Here is a 17,296-nt window from a genome sequence, read left to right on the forward strand (position 1 = left end):
GTACCTTGCTTGCTCTTCTCATTTCCATAGTTCCACTGTAGGACCCCCAACTTTGAATATTCCATGAACAAAGTAAAATTCAATGTCTTCTGAGCTAAACAATCATGAAAATGCTTGGTGTGAGAATGCTGGAAATGAGCTATTTCAGATTATGGAAAGGAAATGTGAAAAAGTCAGACTTGGTTAGGTTCTAAGTTCTTGGAAGAAAGATGCTTTCTTGTTATCAAGAAACAGTAAGTAATAAAGATCAAGCATATGTTACCATTGAATTTAACTTTATTTTTCAACAAAGTCTGATGTGACACAAAGAGCAAAGACAATGCTTAAGATGGTGAACTGTAATAGGAAATGACACACTGTCTTCTTTACAGAGACTTACAAAACCTAAGGATTTTCAAAGCATGGCTAAGGGCTTTCCTTTCAGCAACTTCACAATTGCATATGACATAAAAAAGGCAGCCTGCACACAATGTGAACCTATTACACGTAAGGACATCTCTTTCCCATCTGTTGAACATAAGTTCTGTGGAAAGCTTGGAACCAAGGTTACAGGTCCTGCAAACTTCACACTAAGAGTGATGCAGCTGGACACTGTCGCCCTGTCAGAGAGCAGGAGACGGCCCGGGGTACCTCTGCATACTCTGGGAAGCTTGGGGTCGGTACTCAGCATGCTGCTTAAAGATGAAGGAGAATTCAGGTGGATCTCAAGCTGCATCATGTCCTTCACCTAGGAGAAGGGAGAGCTAGAAATGGCTGGTCCACGTAACCTCCTGCAGCTGCTCGCAGGTGGGGTTCCTCCACTAGTAGGCCCACCATTCCATTTCATCCTGCTGGGAGAAGCACTAGCTTAAACAGTCACTAAGGAAAACTGACCTTTCCCACAAGTGCCAATCTCTGAGTCTTTCAAAGAGCAAAAGTGTGACAATCCACAGAAACAAGACCACAAAGAAAGAACTAATAACAAACGACTGATTTTGGAGCAGATTGTTGCTGTTCCTCCTTTGTTTTTGAAGATACCAGAGCTCCCAGAAGCCCCATGTGGCCAGCCTCCAGCAGAGGCCGGCTTATGACAGTATTTCAGCTGCACATAGTCTCGTCTCCTCATCTTGTAACAGGGTCTCCTCGGGCCTGGTCAGAGTGATCACCGACCTTAAGATGGCCAGTGCAATCCGGACAAAAATACGGAGGAGGAGGAAAGCAAAAGGAACGATGATCTGCATGAGGTGGAAGATGGTCGTACTGAATTCGCTCAGGAAGCAGGTGGAAGAGAAGGCCACCAGGCTGACACAGGGGTAGAGGGCGAGTTTGGCGAACATGAAGGCATGTTCCTTCCCCCCATACCTGGCAAAGGGGTGCAGGGTCTCCTGCTCGTTCAGTAAGGCTGTGCTCCAGATAGCAAACTGGAAGATGCCAGCAAAAAAGGTGATGACGCAGCTGACACGGATGCTCTCGATTTCACTATGGGACTGCTGTGCAAACTCTGTGGTCTGCTGATAGGCAAGTGGGAGCCCACCAATGAAGGCCAAGGAAAATGTGTTCAGCAGGCCCATGAACTGGGTGGTCTTTCTGACATGGAGGAAGAGGGAGTGGTGGACAAACCACAGGAGACCAATTGTTACAAAGGAGCCGAAATAGGCCAGAAAATTTGGTCCGTATTCTCTCAGAGCTTCAACAAGGTTGCCATGAAATTTTTCCTTAACTTCTTTGGCATCAGGGACATTGTCCTCACTGTTGACATTTAAAAATAAGATGGTCATTTTTCTACCAGAGCCTCATAAAACTGGCCTAGAAGCAGCCTGAGTGACAGGATCCAAAGCCTCCCAGGGGGACTGTTACTGATCCAGGACCACTGGGTCACAGGAGTATTTAGCCTCTCTCTTGTTCTGGTTACCAGCGTCACTGGCCTGGGTCCTGTCTGCATGCAAGTGTTCCCTCAGCCCTGCTCTCATTAGGTAGGCTGGCTCTTTGTTGCTGGCCACTAGTGACCTCCTTTCTACCCTCCAGTGTCTTGTGACACACTGAATTTGAAACTTGCTACTTGCCTCTTATTAGGGATCCCAAATGAGATGTTAAGTCAGATATCTTTCTATGTTCTTGCCATAGACCCAGAGCCCATCCAACTATCTGCAAGCCTTCTGCTTCAAAGCTCCCTTTTGCAAGCCAGAAAACCTTGCCACATTTCATTGCTTATCTTAGGAAAATAACCCATTCTCTTCAGAAGACTGGGGTGAAGATTCCCAGGCTGGGCAGAGGCCGGGCTAGACGAGCTCTGAAGTTCTTGCTGCCTCTGAGATTCTGTGCATCTGATGTTATACAACAATCCTGGCCTTCCCAAGGGCGTATCAAGAAACTAAAGATGAACAGATTCATTAACCATGTTTATTTAGCTGAGGTTTAATGATAGGCCATCAGTAATTACTGACCTATGCAGTCTGTCTGGGTTTCACAAGAACGTGTATACTTTACTAGTTTTGTTTTTTATATTTGGATACCAAGATCACTGATATTATCCTATGCTCAAGTTATAACTAAAGCACAAGGTTAATTCCAAACCACACAATCAGGGTAACCAAGGCCCCCATCTTAGCTTTGCTTACAACCCGGCTACCATGTGTAAAAAATATAAATATCACTGTATTTACAGAACTTTTAAGAGTTTGGTCAGGCAGGAGAAAACCTTACCAAATGTCCAGGATGAGGAGGGTCGCTACAATGGCATACACACCATCACTGAAGGCTTCAACTCGCTCCTTACTTAGGGGTTCATGGATGTTAAAAGTAAAAAACTCTAAGCTCTGAGGTTGCTCTTCTGGTTTGGTACCTGTCAGTGCACAAAGCAGAGGGCTAAGCAACAGGGATGAGTCCAAACTGAGCAGGGGGACTTTGACCCCCATCCCAGTGTACTAGCTCACAGCCAAACAGGTTCTTTCCCATCCCACCTTACCCCACTCCAGACTGCTTTGTAGTTTTTGTCTGTCTGCCTTCTAATGAGCAGATATAGAATAAATCCTGAGGCTCAGGTTACTCTCAACTCAGGAACAAAAATAACTTACTTTAATATAACATTTTAATGATAACAATGTGTTTTTCTCACAACAATCCTCTGGAGTATGTAGTAAATTATTATTCCTAGTTTACAAGTAAAGAAATTCAGACTCAGAGAGGCTAATTTGCTAGCTGATGGTTGCACTGTTGGAATTAGAATTTGAAACAAGGCCTGTCTGTGCACAGTGTTCTTTCTTCTTTGCTCTATTATCTAAGTAAGACTTTGCCTTATAAAAAATTGATAGGTGCCCTCCATTGGTGGGGAATTATTATATTATTATTATTATTATAAATAAAAATTGAACTATATATATTCTTTTGAGACTGGTTAGTGCTGGTCCAGCACATCCTTGGTTATCCTCGGGATATTTTCATAAGAGTGCACATTTTCATGAGAGTGATGTCAAAGGGTACCTCACTCCTCTTTGTGTGTCTGCTTAGGATACATCTCAGTAACGGTGCAGTATGGGGCAGAAAGGGCCAGAGGTGCTCAGGTGAGGCCCTGGTGACTGTCTTCCACTTGGGACCCTGAGCTGTGCTTGTTAAACAGGTCCAAAATTCCCTTCATGGCAATCTAATAACACTCAGTTCCACGCCAAATAGTCGAGAACAATCTTCATCATATCAGAATTTATAGCAATCTTTGTGAATCTTGTGCATCAGAATGGTAGAGCCTTCAGAAGAACTCAGTCCCAATCCATCTGCTTTCAAACTGCCACAGAGAGCAGAGGGGATGAGTAACATTTCACAAAAATCTGAAACCTAAAGTATTCTGTAATATCAAATGATTAAAGGAATGTGAAAGATTCCATAGAGAGGGGAAAGATGGGGCACAGAGGAATGAGGTCACCAGAAGTCATTAGTTGTCCCAGTTTTCATTCCCCAAGCGCAGGGCTCAGCACAGGGTTCTTCTGGAACACAGTGCGGGGCAGACAACACTGCAATATGGGTGAAAAGACCTGAGCTTTTAATCCTGCTCAAAAAGTTGTTGTAAGGATCAAATTAGATGAGGGATAGGAAGCCCTTGAAATGGCAAAGTGTTATGTAAAACTAGGAGTAGGGCAATTGAGAAGAGCAATGGAAACATAGTAAGATGACCTGAGTTTGAGTTCCAGGTTCACTACAGCCCAACTCAATTTCCTGGTCTGTGAAATGGGAGTGATAATCCCTGCCTCTCTCCTTTCCAGTGCTGCTCAAATAGTCCAATGAAATAACTTGTTAAAAGCACTTTGTAAACTGTGCAGTGCTACATAAACATCAATTGTTATCACTAATAGAATTTTATTTCCACAGGAGCCCCTTGCCTTAGTCAGAAACAAAGGTGTGGCTGACAAGAACATACAGAGGCAGGGGTTACCTGGTATCAGTTACACTGAAACATGGGTTACCTACCAACAAGTTTGTCTCTGCACCACATGATGAATTTATTGATGTAGGGGAGGAAGATGACGAGACCAAGGAGAAGGTAAGACTGGAATAGTAAAAAAAAAAAAAACAAAACAAAAAAAAAACATTAGTTGCATGTTTTCATTTCTGACGTTTAACATAGTATTTGTCTCTTCATTCAAGCTCCTGGTGGCCAAACACAGACAGTATTTAAAGCACAGAATTTAAAGAATTCAATGAAGTACAAACACGTTTTGTCTGGGGATTCTTTGGGTAGGACCCAGTGGATCTGGAGGAATCATGCTACTCAGATTGATTCTTCAGGTGCTTGGATGGGTACAAAGTGGACCAAGTTGGAGGGGATCCTCCATGTTTTTCACATAGGATTTCCTAGAACCATGGAATGTCAGGGCTCAAGAGGGCCTTCGAGCCCCAAGTCTAAATCCTTTTCTTTTAATCAATGTAGAAACACAGGCCCAAAGAAACTTGCCATAGTCAGTGGCAGAGCTAGGATGAGAACCCCGGTTTCTTAACCTTTAATGTCAATATTCTTTCAATATACTGTGCTGCTATCTTTATTTAAATTGTCTTCGGAGGAAAGTGGCCTTCTCTTTCAGAGGCGAGCTACCATTACTGATCTGGTGAAACACTGTGGTGGCCTGAGGCTGGGGTGTCATACTCCCCTGCTTAGCATTGGATTGGGCATCTTTGAGTGGTGAAAGCACACTAGTGTCAGGAAACTAGCTCTTAGTCTCAGTGAATAAAAAGCATTTGTACATTCTTAATCTAATGCAAATAAAAATTAAGATATTATTGGGGTAGAAATACTCTAATGGATTATCTTGAAGAAGTGTTAAATAGATCACTGAAGAAAATTTTGCTTGTCTTAAAAAGAGAAGGAAGATCTTATTGAGTTCTAGTCCTCAGTAAGTCCTAGATCTCAATAGTGGTTTTGCCACTAACTTTCTGAGTGACATTGGATAAGGCACTTTGCTTTTCTAGGCCTCAAACTTTTTCTGTCAAAAGAAAGTTGGTTTCATTAATGCATTGTTGGTGAAGTTGTGAGCTGATGTAACCATTCTGGAGAGCAACATGGAACTCTGCTCAAAGGGCTATCAAACTGTGCATACCCTTTGATCCAGCAGTATTCCTATTGAGTTTATATTCAAAGAGATCATAAAAAAGAGAAAAGGGCCCACATGTGCAAAAATGTTTGTGGCAGCCCTTTTTGTAGTGGTTAGAAAGTGGAAACTGAGTGGATGCCCATCAATTGGAGAATGGCTGAGTAAATTGTGGTGTATGAATATTATGGAATATTATTGTTCTGTAAGAAATGACCAACAGGATGAATACAGAGAGGCCTGGAGAGACTTATATGAACTGATGCTGAATGAAATGAGCAGAACCAGGAGATCATTATACTATTACTTAGCATAATAGTATTGGTGTTATATTTAATAGAAAATTATCTTTTTATGTATTTGGAAAAATAAAATACTATTAAAAAAAAAAGCTGGTTTTTAAGGTCTTTCTCTTGAATTTCTGACATAATAAGGTTCCATTCAATAAACATTTGCTAAATGCCTATATTTAAGATACTTCAGAGCAAAGGGTATGCAACTACACAAATTAAACAGCTCCTGCCCTCAGAGAATTTGCATTCTACTAGGGAGAGATTACTACTTAAAGTGTTAGGGGGATTAAGAAATGCTTTTCATGGAAACTGGGGATTGAATTGAATCTTGAAGGAAGCTAGAAATTTAAGAAAGTGGAAATGAGGAAGTATGATGTTTCAGGAAAGGGAGAAAGCCTATTTGTTGCAAAGGCAAAGAAATGGGCGACAGAATGTTCAGGGAAGAGCTGAAAAACCAGTCTGGCTAACCTGATGAGTACATTTCAAATGTGGAAAGGCACAAAGAAGATACAATGAAAAAATCTTGGTAAATGACTGGTTGAAGGAGATAAGGGAAAGGGAAAAGTTAAAAGATTCAGGTTGTGAATCTATATAAATGGAAAGATGGCAGTATTCTCAACAGAAATAAAAGTATGGAAATGGAGTGGATATGAAGAAAAGATAAGGAGTGTGGTTTTGAAGGGAAAGATAAGGGATCTGGTTTTGAATATCTTCAGTTTGAGATGCCTGTCTAAGTAGAGATATCCAGTAGGGAGCTTATAAGGCAAAAAGAAGTGTAGAAGAGAATTAGGGTTACATCTGCAGATTATAAAATTTTAGATCTAATTCAAAGCATAGTTGAAAAAGTATGAAAAAATCCCTCTACAACATACATAACAAGAGATCATTCAGCATTTATGTAAAGACATCTCATGAAACAACCCACTAACTCCTGAGGAAACTCATTCTACTTTTGGATGGCTCTCATTGTTAGGAAGTTTTTCTTTACACCAAGCCTAATTATGTCTCTTTGTCACTTCTATACATTTGATCCCAATTCTGTCCTCTATAACTAAACAGAATAATTCTATTCTCTTTCCCATAAGACATTCTTAAAGACAGCTATCTCTTCATCTGATCCTCATATAAGTTGTCAATTTAAGAAGTTCACCATCCACACTGCCTTTTTTTGAACAAAATATCTATATCCCAAATCTTGTATAAGATCTCATATGACTATGACCCCAGTTTAATTCTTCATTATTTCTTGCCTGGACTACGGCAATACTTCTTGATTTGTCTCCCTGTTCCATGTCTTTCTCCTATTCAATTCATATTTCACATGCCTGCCAGTAACATTTCTAAAGCACATGTCTACCATTTCTCTACTCAATAAACTCCATTGGTTCTCTTGGACTTCCTACTTTCCTTCAAAGTTAAATTCAAATGCCACCTTCTACGTGAAGTCTTTTTTCAATCCCTTCAATTTTACTTTTGAAATATATGTGTGAGGGGCAGCTAGATGATATAGTGACTAGAGCACAGGCCCTGAAGTCAGGAGGACCTGAATTCAAATCTGACCTCAAACATTTAACACTTCCTAGTTGTGTGACCCTGGGCAAGTCACTTAACCCCAAATACCTTGCCAAAAAAAGAAAAAAAAAAGGAATTAAAATATAGATGTGAAAAAAAGATAGGGGTGTGTATGTGTGTGTGTATGTGTATGTGTGCGCGCGCCAGTGCATGATAAAATATAAGTTACTTAAAGGCAGATACTGCTTATTGTATCTCTTTGTATCCCTAACACCAAACAGTCTCTGGCACTTGAAAGCAAGGACATTTTTTTTTTGATTGCCATGTGTTTTCTAAAATGTTATGTCCAGAAGTGAATACAATACGATACAATTTGACCAAAGTAGAGGACAGCACAGCTGTTACCTTGCTAGTTCTGGACATAATGCTTCACTTAAAATGCTGCTCAATATTGCATTAGTGTTCTTGGCTGCCCTCTGACACTCCTAATAGCCCTCAAATCTTTCCAGACAAATCACCTAGTCATTCCTTCATCATCTTATATTTAGGAAGTTTATTTTAAAAATTCAACAACAATATGTTGTATTTATTCTTAGAGAGAGGCAGAAAAATGCCATATTCAAAATTTCTTTCTGGATGGGGAAACTGTAAGTCATAGTCATATTGGGTATTTTGCGGAAAGCCTTCAAAGTCCTATCTGATCTGTCAGACTAGACACCTAAATAATTCATAGTTCATATTTTGGGGGTTTTTCTTGAATCTATATTTTGGGGTCTAGGTTTTCTGCTCTAGCTGAGCTATGACAACATTCATTTGAGCAACTATATAGGTTAAAGCCCAGAAGGCAAAGAATTACACATATTCTATGTTTGAAATTTAATAGTCATAATATGTAAATGTTTCATATGATTTCACAGGTATAACAGATACCACACATTTCTTGCTTCCTCAATGGGTGAGGGATAGGCAAGAAGGAAGGAAAGAATTCAGAATTCAAAAAGTAAAAAAAGTGCCAAAGTAAATACACAATAAAGTTTTTAAAAGAAAATGAAAAAAAAATTAGTTATTATCACTGCTTAGTTATTGGACTGCTGAATAGTAGTAATATAACATGAATCTGCCTATGGCCATTGTATTTCATATAATCTGCATGTAGTTCTGCTATCTATAATACATATCATATACAAGATGACCCTGTAGGCATGATGTGTTCCCATAGACTGTTCATTGGTACCTGGTGTACCTGTCAGCCTCCACAAAGTCCAACTCTCCTATCTTCCGTTTTAGAGTTCTCAAAGGCCACACAGGAAAGCACATGCTCTAGAACTGCTTCTACCAAGCTTTCTAAGGATCAGTTTAGCTACCTGCAGAGAGGCTCATCCTCAACAGACTGGTGTGTTAAAACAGTTGCCTTGGCAACCTGTATAGCCTATGTGGTCCCCTTTGTTTCTACAGGGATAGCAGCTGGAAAAGAAAGCACAGTGTGCTAAGAATCACATCCTTTTTGACCTTTCATAACAAAGACTTCATTATTGGTTCTCTCTACATGAAGTCCTTGTCTGGTGTCCTGTGAGGAGGCATACTACTAAAGGAACTAAATTGTATTAATCTTGTTATTTTTGCTATTGATAACCATAATAAGTCACAGCTAAATGGGTAAAGAGCTCATAATTTCTCTTTGAAGGAAAAATAAAGGATTTGTCAGAGTGGGTCTAATCATGTGCCCAGAGGTGTTAGGAAACATTATTGATGGAGAGATTTGCATTTTTGCATTATATCTTATGTTGTAGTGCTCACGAAAAGCATGCATAAAAATATCATGGATATAGCTGCAGTTTATGGACCAATATCTGTTTTGGAAGATGAGAAGGTAGAGAAATTCTATAAAGAATTTAATGCAATCTTTCAAATTAAATCAGTGTATACTTTGATACTTGGTCACTTCAATGCAAAGGTAAGTAAAGGGAAGGGCAGTGAAAAATAAATTGGAAAAATAAGTCAAGGAGGAAGAAACAGGAGAGGCCCCAAACTAAAAGACAATACAGAAACTGCATGTCTATATATCATGAATACTTTTATCAAGAAAAATAGGGACTTTTTTTTTAAAAGTGGATACTAAACAATGAAACAAAAATGAGAATTTTTTATATTTTAGCAAAAATGACATGTTCCAGATATGGGAGCCGTGCCCAATTTGTATACAGGCAGATTATTGATTAGGGTCAAGATTAAAATTAATGCAAAACTTAGAAGAATGAAAATGATGAAATAATATGACATAATTAAAACTGATCTATTTAAAATCACTGAAAATGGAAAATGAGAAATAGGTGAATAGGTTTTTAAAACAAATTATAACCATTTCTTTAAAAAATTTAACTGATATAAATCTATTTCAATAATTAAAAAGCTAGAAATGTTTAGCACTGAAATATTTCAAATTGCTAAGGAAAGAGAGACAAGGTAGCAAAAGGTAATAAATCTTTGTTCCTTAAATCAGAGAGGATGGTAGAAAATTATGAGTAGTATTATCTTATAAAACTAATAATCAGTAGAAAACAAATTTAAAGAAAGCTTGGAGATCCAAGATTCAGAGTACACTGAAGAGTGAAACGAATGATTACATCAAACATGAAAAATGGAAAATATATGTGAAGATTTTCAAAGCATTTTTTTTTCCATTATCAAGGATCACATTTGGCCTTGACATCACAGGTTCGCATATACTGCACGTGGAAGTTGAAAGACCATTGAAGAAAAAAAAAGAAAGAGTAGATGTCTTTTGAAAGACCATTTCTTTCTGCAGGAGATAACATAGTTTTGAGGACGCTGATAAATTGATTCTCAAGAGAAGAGAAAGAAGAGAGAAATCCAGAGACATTGAAAATTTTTATTTTTACAAAAAAAGTCAAAATCAACAAAAAAAAAACCCTACTTATTCATCTTCCTATCCTTTCATCTTTCCAAAGTTTTCATAAAAATACTCTATTCATACATCATGCACATTATTGATGAAGATATGCAAAAAGGCTTTCACAAGACAGTTTATAGTAGATTTTATTCCACAGTACAAAACACTACCTTTTAAAGGCCTTCCACCAAGGTATCTTCCATAAACATCAAAATTGTACAAAATTACTTGAAAAAACACAACAGAAAAAACTTCTTAAGACCCTTCTTAGCATTAATATCAAGTGAAGCTTAAAACACAAAAATGTTTGCTCACCAAGTGTATTTGCCACTGTCATGAAAGATATCCAGCAGATAGTCCAAAATGAAGAAAGATTTCTCATGGATAGTGAGATCTTACAGATGTTCTGTTTGTGGATGACATTGTGGCTGATTGCATTAAGCCCTAGAACACTACAGATTCTCTTAAATAATATCCATAATCATTCAAAAGAGTTCTAAGTGGACGAAAAAACTGCTGTTGTCCATATTATAATATACATTTGGATGGATATATTATGGATCAGACACTTCAAACGAACAATGAATTGGACTCAGAAATGAATAGAAGGAAGAAAGGATGATGGATTTCTTTTGGTAAACTGTGCAGCTATTTATTTTAATGACCGCAAACTTCTTTCTGAAATAAAGGCCCATTTTTTTTTTTTTTAACACTGTTAGTAATAATCTATGGCTATAATAAGTCATGGAAAGACTTGTCTTTAAAGAAATGAAACTGAGGATTAATCACTTAAAGAGTAATGGAGAGCTGCATTGTGCATATAATTACATTACAACACAGTATAAATGAGTAATTGAATAGGAGCATCAGTGAAAATGATGTCACCAGGGAAATATATGAGTAGAATAAAAATGGGCTGGATATGTAATGACAGTAAGGAATAATGGATGGACAGCCATATCCCCCGTGGTGTTCGTGCATTGTTAAAAGAAATAGGTTTTAGTATATGAGGTAGATCTTTTTCTTTCTCTATCCTACAATGACAGACTAATGGAATATCCATATGAACAAAATTATAGATTTATTGAAGGACTGAATTTATGGGAATGAGAATTATTAATTCCTTATTAAGGATTCAGGTCTTGGTCACTGCAGCAGGATTGATGGAAGTCAATTCTTCCTTTCTTCCTCTGACTTTTCTAATGTTTTGTTTTGTTTGCTGCAGGTTTCTCTGAGCTACAGGATGGGGAGAAGAATAGTAGTTAGAAAAGGAAATGGAAAAACATGATATTTTTTTCCCAGTTTCTACAGGATTCAGTGAAAGATGCTGACCATGGAGGAGTTGCTATGCCTGTAATCTGATGTGGGGAAAAGGAGAAGAGAATTCAATTGTTCTAGTTCAGTTAGGAATAAGGCATTACAGGTTGAGACCTCAAGTGAGAAATCTTCATAGAAAGGCAATTATATTTTGGGTGGGGTTATGGATCTGATTAATAAAGACACTAGAAAATTTCTAGTGCTGACCAGCAAAGAGGCTTTCAGGAGTTCACAGAAGTAGAATTTTTGGATTTGGATTTTTTTCAGGGATATAGATTTTAAAGAGTCCAGAGACTGGATGGATGGATGGATGAGATCAAATGGGTAATATTCTTCCAAGGAGGGTGTCCCAAGAGTAATGGAAAATTTTTAAGAATAAAATTTTGAAGACTTAAGCAGATATTATTATGAGGAGGAAAAAGAGCAGTACTTAAAGAGAAAAATGGCTACACAGGGAACTCATCAATCATTTCAGATTTTTAAAAGACATACATGAAAAATACAAATGAGGACAGATAAATGAGGATAAATACAAAAGAATGGTGACATGATCCTATAAGACTGGTGTCAGGAGCATTAAAGTTCAGATTGAGCTGAGACTGGTGAAAGCAAAGGAAGGAAAAAAATTATCTTTTAAAGGCTACAATGGGATCAAAAAGAGCAATGAAAAAAGAGGTTGGATCACTACTGATTTGGGGCAGACTGGAATATGATAATGGCCAATAGTAAGAAGGTTTATTTATTTAACACTTTTCTTTTATTTTCTCTTTCAGAAATAATGATCTTTGGATGGGGAATAAAAATGGATTAAAAATGATTAGTAAGAAATGAAAACCAGAGAGAAGTGAAAAGATGTAAGACTATAGCCAACTGTTATCAATAAGTTCAAGACACTAGACCAAGATGGAAGTAATAGGAGTTACCATTTATAAAGAGCTCTAAGGTTTTCAAAGCATTTACATGTGTCCCCTCATTTGATTCTTAGAGATAGATGCTATTTTTATGTTCATTTTATAGTTGAGGAAACTAAGGCACCGATATGGATTCAGTTTTTTCTAATTCCAGATCCAGTGTTCTTTCTCCTATGCAAACCTACTTCTCCAAAGTATATTCTATTGCACTGAAAGAACTGGCAATGCCATGAGTGGTGATCTTTTAAAAAATCTTCAAGAATAAGAAATATGCCTTGGAAGAAAGGAAGGGTTAATTTATTAATTTTCAGAAAAAAGTGAATACTGTCAAATGTAGAAACCAATGCTTAGTTTGCTTTAAGGCAAAAATTTAGAACAAAGGAAAGGCTTGTGAATACTAAAAAGTAAGCAAGAATTACTAAAATTAGCACATAAAAGGAGGTATGTGTTGGGAAATCACATTAAAAATAAAAGATAGTGATAAATTCCTTTCTTCTCCACAGACCCTAGAGGTAGACAATCCCTTGTTCTCCTAATTTGCTTAAAGTATCACCTTTCATGTCTTAATCATGAATCCATTTTGACCTCATCTTGGTATATGATGTTAGGTGATGATCAATACCTGGTTTCTACCCATAGACAAAGTTAATATGGTTTTGTCATGAACAAGTTAGGCTGGATTAACCTAATTATTTTTGACAAATAATGCTGTAAGGACAATCGTTTGACAAAATCATGTTATACTGTAAACAAGAGATATGGACTAGAAAATAGTAGAGGAGATGGGTAACTGAATAAAGAATAATCACTAGGAGGTCAAGTTCTCTAGTTTAATGCCCAAGGGATGTGTCCTTGTCCTGTGCTAGTAAACATGTTTAGGGTGTCTGAAGAAATATCACATAGAGAAGGGGGTCCTCAAACTACGGCCTGTGGGCCAGATGTGGCAGCTGAGGACGATTATCGCCCTCACCCAGGGCTATAAAGTTTCTTTATTTAAAGGCCCACAAAACAAAGTTTTTGTTTTTACTATAGTCCGGCCCTCCAACAGTCTGAGGAACAGTGAACTGGCCCCCTATTTAAAAAGTTTGAGGCCCCCTGACATAGAGCTTTAAAGCTAGAAGGGTCTCTAAAGCTCATCTAGTTCAACCCCTCATTTTACAGATGAGGAAATGGAGGCCCACAGAGGGTAAAGTTAACTTGATCAAGATCACATAGGTAATAAATGGTATAGCTGGGATTATAATTACTTCCTTTGACTCCCTGATATTCAGTGCTCCTTCCACTGTACCAGAAGTGGAAACATTACCAAGTTTGCAGATAACCCATCCTATGGGGGAGGGATGGCTAATATGTTTTATAATAATATCAGGATCCAAAAAAAAAATCTTGACATGGTAAAACATAGGACTGAACAGTAATAACAATTCATATTTATACATTTGCAATGAATTTTTTTTTAACTTTGCGAGATAGGTAGTACAAGTATTATTATCACTTTTACTTTACAATGAAGAAACAGATTTTGAGAGGTTAAGTGATTTGCCAATGGTTACACAGTAAGTGTGTCTGAGATTTGAACTCAGGTCTCCTGACTATATATTCAGGACTATTTCCATTTATATTACAACATGTCGCTAAATGGAGTAAGAAGAAATTTAAAAGTTATACATGTCAAGTTTTACATATGGGTTCATATCAACTTCACTTATCAAATCAACCTCACAAGACAAGAGGAGTCATTGTTAGATAAGAATTCATATGAAAAAGATTGGGATTTTTTAGCAGATTGCTAACTTAGTATCAAATGAAATAATGTATGTTAACTCGCTGACTCAGTGATTATATGAAAGAATAACATCTTTATCTAATTCTATCAATCTTAAAGTGCTCTCTAAAAGCTAGCTCATTATTATTATTAATACATCCACATGATTTAGTGGTTAAAGAATCAAGTGTCATTTTAGGCTTCACTGAGAGAGGAACCAGAATTGGAGTGAGGAATTTCAGGTTTTTGGTATCGTGACCAAATCTGGATAACTGTGCTCAGTTCTGGGCATTGTATTTAAAGAAGAAATCACAGAATCATGGAATCCTTAGGCTGGAAGAGACCTTGGGACAATCTAGTTCAACTTGTGCATGAAAAATCATTACTTCTATCATGTCTGCTAAATGTCATTTAATCTCTGCTTAAAGATGTCAAGTGAGGATAAACCCACCACTTCCCAGAGGCAGCCCATTCTATTTGGAATAAAACTCAGTTAGGAAGTTTTTTTCCGACACCAAGTCTGAATTTGTTTTTCTGAAACTTTCTACTACTATGGATCCAAAAAGGGGTGACTAGGACTGGGGGAGGACTAGAGAACAGGATCAGTTAGAACCATGAGGATGCTTAGCTTAGAGAACAAAACTTGGGGGAGGAGGGATATAACAGGAATCTCTATGAATTATAAAGGTTTATTTGTTCTGTCTGAACTATAAGAGCAATTTGGGAGAAATTGTAAAGAGGCTGATTTAGGCTTAATATGAAGAAAATAATAATCATTAAAATGTAAGCTACTTGAAGGTAAGGGTTTTTGTTTTTAACTCTGTATCTGTGGTAATTAACACAGAACCTTGCACATAGAAGGTAATTAATAGATGTTTGTGGAAGTGAAATTAATTTGACCCAAAAGGGTAATGGACTGTGTTGATAAATAGTAGGTTCCCTTTAATGAGAGGTCTTCATTGTGTGGATTACTGGTTATCAGGAATGTCATAAGAGATTCTTGGTTAGGTAAAGGTAGAACTACGTGGCTACTGAGATCCTTTCCAACTTACTGACTCAGTGATTCTATGAAAGAATAACATCTTTATCAAATTCTATAAGTGATAAATTCAGGGAAAATCCAGCTGAAAACCCCAAATCACTAATTATGGGGTTTACATTTTATATTAGACATGCTTATACTTTTTATTATTTTTTATATTTTTGTTTCCATGTTATTAAATATCTCTTCTTTTGAGAGGCACACTTCCAAATCTTGTCTGATGAAAAGCCATCATTAGGGGAATAGCATCATTAGGATTTAATGTGAATGACTTTTGATTTCATGGATGTGGTTAGTCTCAGTGATGTAGTCGGCAATGTTGCTATGTTTTAGGAGGCAGTCTTTGGGAGTTTCTGTGGTTTAAGAATTCAACCCTTTGCAGCCAAGCTAATGATAAGTCTCCTTAAACTTACCTAGGCTCTTCTTTAGATGGTATAGTCTGCTGCTAGGCCCATTTCTGAAACCTTTCCATATTGGTAGAACTTGCTTGAGCTTGTGCTCCACTTGCAAAAAGTTTTGAGAACCCAGGGGCCTTCACACTGTGATTTTAATAGAAGGTAAGAAACTTACCACAGGGAAAAAGAAAAAGGAGAAGATGGCGGCAAAAAAGCACAGAGCTGGTCCTCTGAGTATAATATTTAAGATATGCTGCTTGTAGAAGGCCTTGTTGTCTGACTGTTGGATCTGGCGATTCAGTAAGTATGGGTAATGGAACCCATAGGTCACAATTGCTGCCTATGAGGGAGAAGAAATCAGTGTTAGCATATGTAACCAGCATGAACAGTCTGATACACAAAGTGAGAAAAAGAAATATGGGCTGCACTGGCTCCTTGAACATGAAGCTGTTAGGGAAAAATATTGTCTTCATGTTAGGGAAAAATATTGTCTTCTGAAAGATGAACAGCACTGTTGAAGTGACTGATAGGAAGGTACCCTGGATGTGGATCTTGATGTTTTAGTTCTGCAGTCACTACTAAGTTAAGAAAGCTCTGAATTCAGGCTATTCAGCAATGGAATATTTTTTGTTTTAAAACCAGCCCAGCCAAGTTTGGAAAGGTTCATCACCAGAATGCTGGCCTCCAGATAGATTTTTTTGGCCACATCAATTCATGAAGTCTTGAGCTAAACCACAGAAAACTGGATTGTAATCTATGTCAGTGGAAGGAATGCCCACTCACACTGATAATCTTTGAAAATGGGAATGTTTAAGAAACAAATAGGATTTTTATTTTTAAATTTATCATAAGCTTAATATTGAACATCGTTTAAGTACCTACTATGTGCCAGTAACTGTGCTAAGCTCAAGAAGCTCAGTTTACTAAAGAAGACAACAGGCAAGCATGCATACAAATAAGCCATATATTCCAGCAGAGCTAATTAAACTTGCCATGTAACTGTCATGTTTAATTAATTTAGATACTAATTTAAGTCTCCACCAGTTTCTTCCTCTATTGATTCCCATTCACTTTTCTTCTTGTGTGGTTATTCTGAATACTCAGATCTCCCTCTTTCCCTTCCTCTCTCTCTTTTTCGGCTTAGCATTAATTCTAAATTAATGCTTCCCAGGGTCACACAGCTAGGAAGTGTTAAGTGTCTGAATTTGGGTACTCCTGACTTTGGGGCTGTGCTCTATCCACTGTGCTATGAAGCTGCCCCCTGTCCCAGTTCTTTATATTTCTTACATTTGTAAGTCCTAATTGCACTATAATATTCAATTACATTATTGTACCAACATTTGAACCATTCTCCTGTAGGACATTTGAGTTCTTTCAAATTTCTTGTAAACAGAAATAATGTTGCCTACAAAACTTTTGAGAAGATAGCTTTAAAAAAAAAATACTTTAAGGGTCAATTTCACTTGAAGGCCAGGATTTCAAGGTGATTTCTGAACAGAATTATTTGTTCAAAGAACATGATTACTTTTCCTACGTTTTATGGAAAAGAGGTGCAGTAAAATTTGCAATGCCACAAAAATTGAATAGGTTTACCTATC

The 17,296-nt window shown here is 37.4% G+C and overlaps 1 protein-coding gene across 3 annotated transcripts in view; it reads right to left on the reverse strand.

Moving 5' to 3' along the window:
• Positions 1–285: 285 nt before the first annotated feature.
• TMEM175 (transmembrane protein 175) overlaps positions 286–17,296 on the reverse strand; it is a 37,772-nt gene continuing 20,761 nt past the window's right edge. For all 3 annotated transcript variants that reach the window (XM_003773507.4, XM_031941640.1, XM_031941641.1), the window contains 4 exons: positions 15,874–16,038; positions 4,438–4,516; positions 2,683–2,821; positions 286–1,728 (listed from right to left, as the gene is read on the reverse strand). In XM_003773507.4, coding sequence (XP_003773555.1) covers positions 1,065–1,728; positions 2,683–2,821; positions 4,438–4,516; positions 15,874–16,038 — 1,047 coding nt within the window. In that variant the 3' untranslated portion in view covers positions 286–1,064. The remainder of the gene's footprint in view (positions 1,729–2,682; positions 2,822–4,437; positions 4,517–15,873; positions 16,039–17,296) is intronic.

Source organism: Sarcophilus harrisii, chromosome 6, assembly GCF_902635505.1.
Source record: "Sarcophilus harrisii chromosome 6, mSarHar1.11, whole genome shotgun sequence".
Lineage (NCBI taxonomy): Eukaryota > Metazoa > Chordata > Mammalia > Dasyuromorphia > Dasyuridae > Sarcophilus > Sarcophilus harrisii.